The sequence below is a fragment of the Pipra filicauda genome, unplaced genomic scaffold (assembly GCF_003945595.2).
Source record: "Pipra filicauda isolate LSUMZ 115617 unplaced genomic scaffold, ASM394559v2 scaffold78_size3787270_pilon, whole genome shotgun sequence".
NCBI classification, from domain to species: Eukaryota; Metazoa; Chordata; class Aves; order Passeriformes; family Pipridae; genus Pipra; species Pipra filicauda.
This window is the reverse complement of record NW_024104964.1, coordinates 1,063-8,762: the sequence shown is the minus strand read 5'-3', so window position 1 is coordinate 8,762 and position 7,700 is coordinate 1,063. Positions and strand designations below refer to the sequence as shown.

The window sequence follows — 7,700 nt, the reverse complement described above, 5'->3', positions numbered from 1 at the left end:
GTGGGCAGCGCGGCCGGGCAGGGGGCGGGGCCAGCGCCGCCAGTCCCGCCCACTAAAAGAACGTCACTCGGCGCGGGCCCCGCCCCCCCGAGCCCCCGCCCGGTGCCACGGGCGCCCCGGAGCGGCCCGGAGGATCCTACACCGCGTCCCACCGGAGCAGAGGAGAGCTCCCCATCCGCCCTCCGTCCCTGTTTATTGGGGAACAGCGGGGGGACCCCTCCGCACACCCCCTTGTTCTCTGGGGAACAGCGGGGGGACCCCTCCGCACACCCCCCTTGTTCTCTGGGGAACAGCGGGGGGACCCTCTCAAGCCCCCTCCTTTGTTCATTGGGGAGCAGCCGGGGGGGCCCTCGCTCAGGACCCCTCCTTGGTCTGCTGTCGGATGAGCTCGGCGTAGAGCCCCCCCCGTCGCACCAGCTCCTCGTGGGTCCCCGCCTGTGGGGACAGCAGAGGCGGTGTCACCCCCGGGTGCCCGCGCACCGCCCCCGCGCCCGCCCCGGCGCTGGTCTCACCTCGGCCACGCGGCCGCGGGCCAGCACGGCGATGAGGTGGGCAGCGCGGATGGTGCTGAGGCGGTGGGCGATGAGCAGCACGGTGCGGCCCGTGGCCGCCCGGTCCAGCGCCTCCTGCACCGCCCGCTCCGCCTGCGCGTCCAGCGCGCTCGTGGCCTCGTCCAGGATGAGCACGGCCGGGTCCTTGAGCAGCGCACGGGCGATGGCGATGCGCTGCTTCTGCCCCCCCGACAGCGCCGCGCCCCGCTCGCCTACGGGACACCGGGGACACCGCGGCATGGGGGACAGCACAGGGACACCGTGGGATGGGGGACAGCACAGGGACACCGTGGGATGGGGGACAGCACAGGGACACCGTGGGATGGGAGACACCGGGGGACACTGCGGGATGGGGGACAGCACAGGGACACTGCGGGATGGGGGACAGCACAGGGACACCGTGGGATGGGGGACAGCACAGAGACACCGCGGGATGGGGGACAGCACAGAGACACCGCGGGATGGGGGACAGCACAGGGACACTGCGGGATGGGGGACAGCACAGGGACACCGTGGGATGGGGGACAGCACAAGGACACCGTGGGATGGGGGACAGCACAGGGACACTGCGGGATGGGGGACAGCACAGGGACACCGTGGGATGGGGGACACCGGGGGACACCGCGGGATGGGGGGACAGCACGGGATCGGAGAGACAACCATGGGGATGGGGGAACAACTGCTGCACCATCCTGGGAGGAGCCCCAACCCAGAGCCAGGGACCCTCCCCACCCAAACCCCATCCCTCCTGTGCAGACGGTGTTGCCATGGGACCGGGGTCACCCCTGCCAGGGTCCCACACCCGCCCGTCCCCCTCCCGCCCCGGCCGTACCCACAACGGTGTCGTAGCCCTGGGGGAAGCTGCGGATGAAGCCGTCGGCGTTGGCCTGCCGGGCAGCCTCGTACACCTCAGCATCAGAGGCTTCCGGCTTCCCGAAGCGGATGTTCTCCATGATGGTCGTCGCAAACAGCACCGGCTCCTGCGGCAGCGCCCGGGGCCTCAGTGCTGAGCCCTGGGGACAGCCAGCCAACCTGTCCCTCCTGGCCCCTCCTGGCCCCACCTGGCTGATGAAGCCAATGACCTGCCCCCGCAGCCAGGAGGGGTCCAGGCCGGCAATGTCGTGCCCGTCCAGGGTGATGGTTCCTGCCGTGGGCTCGTAGAACCGCTCCAGCAGCGCCGCCACTGTCGACTTCCCTACGGAGGGGACCCCTCAGCCCCTCGGCTCTGGCAGCACTGGAGGGGTCCCAGTCCCTGGCACCCACTGGGTGCACCGAGCAGAGGATTGGGGTGCAGGAGGACGTGCCCAGGGAGAGGTAAGGGGCTGGGACACTGAGGTCCCGCCGGGCTATGATGTGGGGGTTCAGAGGGTCCTAGGTGGGCTGGTACCTCCTCCGGAGGGTCCTACGATGGCCACAGTCTGACAGGGGGGCAGAGTGAGGCTGAAGTCCTGCAGGACCGGGTAGCCAGGCCGGGTGGGATAACTGTAGGCAGAGGAAAGGGAGGCTGTGGGGGCTGCGGGGACACGGTGCCAGCCCCACAGCCTGCAGGGCAGCACGGGGGGCCGCAGGGGGCTCACCTGAAGGAAACACGGTGGAAGCAGATGCGGCCACGCAGGGAGTGGGCAGGGATGGAGGCCCCCCCCTGCAGAGGCACGAGGGGCTCCAGTGCCAGCAGCTCAAAGACACGGGCGCCGGCGCTCAGACCCCGCACCACCTGCGGGGCGGCAGTGGGAGCACCCTCAGACCCCCAGAACCAGACCCCCAGCCCTGGGGGTGCCAGGAGCCCCTGCCCCACCTACCTGCCCCATCAGGATGGAGATGTTGGCCAAGGACCTGGGGTGCACAAGGGGAGAGGCTGCGCTCAGGGCTGTGCCAGGGCAGGCTGTGGGGAATGGGGGGTGCTGGGGGTACTCGGGGTAACGCCAGGCCCTGCCCTGACCTTTGCACCGTCTGCGAGGCCACCAGGAAGGACATGAGGTCACCTGGTGAGAGCTCATCCCCAGCCATCAGGGAGCCGCCGACGAAGATGGTTCCCAGTACGATGCCTGTGGGGTGGGGGCAGAGGTGGTGTTTGGAAGGGGTCCTGCCCTGCAGCCCCCCAGGTCCCATCCCACGGCCCCCGCTCACCATTGAGTGCCAGGTTGGAGAGCCCCTGGAAGGCGGCGATGCCGAGCCCCAGCCGCTCGCTCAGCTGGCCGGAGCGGTCCACCTCGGCACAGAACAGCCTGGGGCAGGGACAGGCTGGGGTCCCCACTGCCCCTGTTGCCCCTTGCCCCTCCCAAGCCCTCCCCCCTTACCTCGCTTGCTGCTCCTCCATGGCGAAGGCGCGTACGGTCCGCACGTTCCCCAGCGCCTCGTCCGCCACCACGGTGGCCTTGGCCACCTGCGGGGAGAGGGGGAACAGTGGGGACACCCCGGCTGTGGCCCCTGGGGGTGGCAGGGCTGGGCTGGGGGGGCGGGAGATGGTTACCTGCTCCTGTGCCTGGCGGGAGAGGCTGCGGAGGAAGGCGCCGATGAAGGCCCCGGCGCCCACCAGCGCCGGCAGCGCCACGACCAAGAGCCCCGTGAGCTTGGGCGAGAGCAGGTACAGCGACACGAAGCAGCCGGCGGTCTGGGTGCCACTGCGCAGGCCCTGGGGCGGGGGGGGCGGTGGGTGGGGGGTCTGGGGGCCGGGGGGCCGCCGGGCTCACCCAGGACAGGCCTGGCCTCACCTGGGAGATGGCCAGCTTGAAGGAGGACTTGAACTCCTGGATGTCGGCCGTCAGCCGCGTCACCAACTGCCCCGTGCGCGTGGCGTCAAAGAAGGCCACGTCCTGCCTGCCGGGGGAGCGGTGGGTGGGGGTCCCTGCTCCCCCCCGCTCCCCCCTCGGCCCCGTCCCCCCCGGTTACCTGAGCAGGGTGGTGAAGAGCGCCTTGCGCATGTCGCCGGCCACCCGCTCACCGACACGTGCCAGCAGCGCGATGTACCCGAAGGTCAGCAGCCCCTGTGGGAGGGGGGTCAGGAGGGGCGGGGGCACCCCCGGGCCCCCCAGCACCCATCCTTTAGGGAGGTCAGCACTCACCTGCAGGCAGTAGACGGCGAGGAGGCGCAGGGCCGGGCGCCGTACCTCCCGCAGGTACGTGGGGACGTGCCCGCGGGCACACCGGGCCACCACGTTCACCAGCTGCCCCAGCAGCACCGGGATGCGCACGTTGAGCAGGGCCGCGCCCAGCGCCAGCTGTGGGCACACCGACGGGGAAAGCGGGTGTCAGGGCATGGCACCGGGACGGTGGCTGTCACACCGTGGCATGGGGACAGCAGGCGCAATGCCACTGGCCAGAGCTGTGGCAGTGGGACAGCGACTGTCATGCTGTGACACCGGGACGGCAGGTGTCACACCATGGCAATGGGACAGTGGCCATCATGCCCCGGCACAGGGACAGTGGCCGTTGTGCTGTGGCACCAGGACAGCACGTCCCACCCCCAAGCACAGGTGTGACACGGGGACAGTGGGGATGAGGGGACCGTGGCCACCCGCCCGCCCCTGCTCACCATGACTGCGGCGGAGAGCGCCAGGAGCTGCGGGCGCAGGAAGGTCCAGAACAGTTGCCAGTCGAAGGGGGGCTCCGGGGGGGGCTCCGCGGGCTCGGGGACACCGGGAGGGACCGTGGGGCCAGGGGGGACAGTGGCCTCCTGGCAGCGTGTGGCCGTGCCCAGCAGCCCCAGCACCACACAGCCCGTGGCTGATCCGGCCAGGAGCAGGTACCGGGGGGCCAGGGGGGTGGGGGGGGCGGGGGGCAGCTGGGGGGGCAGCCGGGGGGGCAGCCGGGGGGGCCTGGCCAGACCCAGGTGGCCCCCCCCATACCTGAAACTGGGGAGAGGAGTGAGCAGTGTGTCCCAATGGGGGGAGCCCCAGGGAGCCCGGGGACCCCCGGCAGGGCCAGCAGCCCCCCACTGCCTGGGGCTGTCCAGCACGGGGAGACCCCAACTCCGCTCCTGCTGCTCCCCATGTCCCTGCTTCTGAGACCCCGGGAGCCCCGACCCCCCCCAGCCTCCACAGACTGCCAGGGACCCCCCGGGACCCCAGAGTCCCAGCTCCCACCACAAAGGGTTGTGTTCCCCCCTCCAAGGGACCCAGGAGTCCAGGACCCCCTCCGGGACCCTCCTCAACTCCAGAGTCCAGGCTCACCACACCCCACCAAGAGGAGACCCAGGAGTCCGGACGCCCACCAGGACCCTCGGGGATCCTCAGAGACCCACCACGATCCCCGAGTCCCCGTTCCTCTCACCATCCTCGCACCAAGAGTTGGGGTCCCAAGGGACCTGTGAGTCTGGGATCCCCCTCGGGACACCCCAGGACTGCAGTCCGAGCTCCCCCCACTGCAAAGAGTCTGGGACCTCTCTGGGGCTCCCCAGTACCTGACCCTGTATCGCGCCCCCCCGACCCCCCCCCGCTGCCCCGGGACGTCCACGCACCCTTGAACTCCCCGGGAGCCCCGATCCCCCCACAGCCCCCCTGCTCCCCCGGGACCCCAAAGTCCGGACTCTGTCCACCGCGAACTGGGGTTCCTTCCCCTCCTACTCAAGGGATTCGGGAGTGCGGGACCCCCGCGGGACCCCCCCGTCCCCCGCCGTACCTTCGCCTCGGGGCTGAGGGCGGTCGGAGCCGGGTCCAAGCGCCCGCCGCCCGCAGCAGCAGCACCGGCAGCGGCATGGCGGCACCGGGAGGGGCGGGGGCGGCACCGGGAGGGACGGGGGCGGCACCGGGAGGGGCGGGGGCGGCACCGGGAGGGACGGGGGCGGCACCGGGAGGGGCGGGGGCGGCACCGGGAGGGACTGGGCGGGGGGCGGCACCGGGGAGGCACCGAGGAGGAAGCGGGGAGTGACCGGGGACTGACCGGGCGAAGGGGCGGCACCGGGGGCGGCACGGGGAGGGACCGGGGAGGGACCGGGGAGGGACCGGGGAGGGACCGGTCGAAGGGGCGGCACTGGGAGGGAGGGCGGTCTCGGGGGCGGCACGGGGTGGAACCGGGGGCGGGGGGGCGGTCCTGGGGCGGCCCCGGGCGGGCGGAGCCCCAAACACCGCGGCCCGGGCCCTGCTCCGGCCCCACCAGCACCGGCCCCGCACCAGCCCCTCGGGCCCTTCCCCGGGCTCCGCATCCCGACCCCTCCAGCTCCTGGTCCCTGCACCCCTGCCCTCCTCGGGGCCGCCTCCAGACCCCCCGGACCCGCACCGGGACCCCCCGCCGGAGCTCGGACCCCGCACCGGGACCCCCCTCCGCCCCCCGGGGCCGCTGCCGGTGCGGCCATGGCCGGCGGCGGGACCCGGGGCGGGCGCGGGGCCCCGTGAGCGCCCGGCACCGGCAGGGACAGCGGCGGGCACGGCGGGGACCGAGCCAGCGCCGAGCGGCCACCAGGTGAGGCGGGAGGTGGACACCGGGGGGGGACAGGGGGACGGGGGGTGGCAGAGCCCCGCTGTCCCCGGTGCGGGGAAACCCCCCCTCCTTCCCGGGGTCCCCAGCCCGGCCGCCGCCCCGGGACCCCCACGCCGGGGGACACGAGGACACCGGGGCAGATGTGGCGGTGCCCGAGTCCCCGCGTGTGACCCCGGGGGGTCCGGGTCACTCCCGGGAGTGACCGGCGTGCCGCGCCCGTGTCCCCACGGGGCAGCCGTGTGTCACCTTTGGGTCACGTGTCCCCGTGGGGTGTGACCCTGCCGTGTCCCTCGCGGGGTCGCAGGGGTCCCCGTGCGACAAGGTGCCGCCGCGAGGACAGACCTGTGTCCCGGTAGGGTCACCGGGGCCATTGCCTGGGGCCGCCGTGTCCCCCGGGTGCCGTGTCCCCTGGGCTCTGGCCCCTGACACCGGGGGGTCCCGGCTGCACGGCCCCGCCCGGGGGTCTCCCCTGCCCCCCCACTGTTTACAGTCTCGGGCTATTTTCGGGCCCCGCGGGTATTTTTGGCCGTCCGGTGCGGGGCAGGGGCGGGCCGTGCCGGTGTCACCCGCCGGGACACCCGATCCCGGGGGACGCGGCCGCTGTCCCCGGGGGGGTGTTGCACAGGTGGGGGTCGCGTCCCTCCCGCCGTACCAGTCCCGCGGCCGCGGCCCCGCGCCGTGAGTCACCCCGGACAGGAGGGGCCGGACGGTGTCACCTGCGGACACCGGCCCGGCCGGACACCGGCTGCGGCCACCGCGGGGGACGCAGGTGACGCGCGGGGCTGCGGGGGCAGCGGTAATGGAGGGGGAGCCGGGGGGGGTCCCGTCGTGCTCCGCGGTTGGGGGTCCTGTCTTGCTCCAGGGATGGGGGTCCCATCCTGTGCCGAGGGGAGGGGGTCACCAGGGGGGCGACGGTCCCCTCCAAGGGTTTAGAGTCCTGTCCTCCCCTTGGGGGCTGGGGGTTCCCCTGCTCTGGGGGGTGGTCCTGTCCCGAGGGTGTGGGGTCCTGCCCTGCCCCAGCGGGGAGTCCCGTCCTCTCCCGGGCAGGGGGTCCCCAGGGCATTGAGAGGCCACTGGGACGGAGGGCTGGCTCTGAGCTGGTCCCGCTCCCGGCTGCTGCCCCCTGGCACTGAAAGGGGGTCTGTGGGTACAGGGGACCGTGGAGAGGGGGTCTATGGAGATGAGGGATGTGGGGGCTGTGGGTACCGGGTCCATGGGGAGGGCAGTCCCCCCACGCGGACTGCGGGGGGCAGCACAGCATGGGGGGGTCAATTGGGGTCCCTCGGGCTGGGCAGGGGGGTCTGTCCCAGGGGACCCCGCGGGGTCATGGCAGGCCCTGACACTGGTTCAGCCGGTGGGACAGGACAGGCTGGTGGCACCTGCGGTGTCACCCGTAGTGTCACCTGCCCGAGGCCGGGGCCAGCTCAGGCCACCCGAATTTGGGGCATGCGGGTGACGCTGCGGGACCTCGGCGGCATTTCCGGTGCCCCAAACCTGCCCCGCGGCCGCCCCACCGCGGCAGCCGGTGCCCACAGGTGTCCCCGCAGGTGATGGCAGAGCAGGGAGAGAAGGACCCGGAGTACCCGGAATACCGGGAATACCAGCGGCTGGAGGACTGCGAGGAGGACTCGCCCCCGGGCGAGGATGAGGAGGAGCTGCTGCTGCACGTCACCGAGGGGCCAACAGGTACCGGGGCCCCACCTGGCAGGGGATCCAGGGGTCCCCGTGGGCCGT

At 73.0% G+C, this 7,700-nt stretch overlaps 1 protein-coding gene across 1 annotated transcript; it reads right to left on the bottom strand.

Moving 5' to 3' along the window:
• Window positions 1-174: 174 nt before the first annotated feature.
• On the bottom strand, window positions 175-5,282 carry ABCB8 (ATP binding cassette subfamily B member 8). Its single transcript, XM_027730463.2, has 16 exons — window positions 5,169-5,282; window positions 4,084-4,402; window positions 3,614-3,769; window positions 3,441-3,535; window positions 3,263-3,368; window positions 3,022-3,183; window positions 2,849-2,934; window positions 2,679-2,776; window positions 2,491-2,596; window positions 2,351-2,384; window positions 2,129-2,265; window positions 1,939-2,033; window positions 1,613-1,746; window positions 1,384-1,531; window positions 513-763; window positions 175-435 (listed from the first exon to the last, which is right to left on the bottom strand). Exons 1-16 carry the CDS (start codon window positions 5,243-5,245, stop codon window positions 355-357), a joined length of 2,085 nt encoding a protein of 694 aa, XP_027586264.1. The 5' UTR covers window positions 5,246-5,282; the 3' UTR covers window positions 175-354.
• Window positions 5,283-7,700: the final 2,418 nt, after the last annotated feature.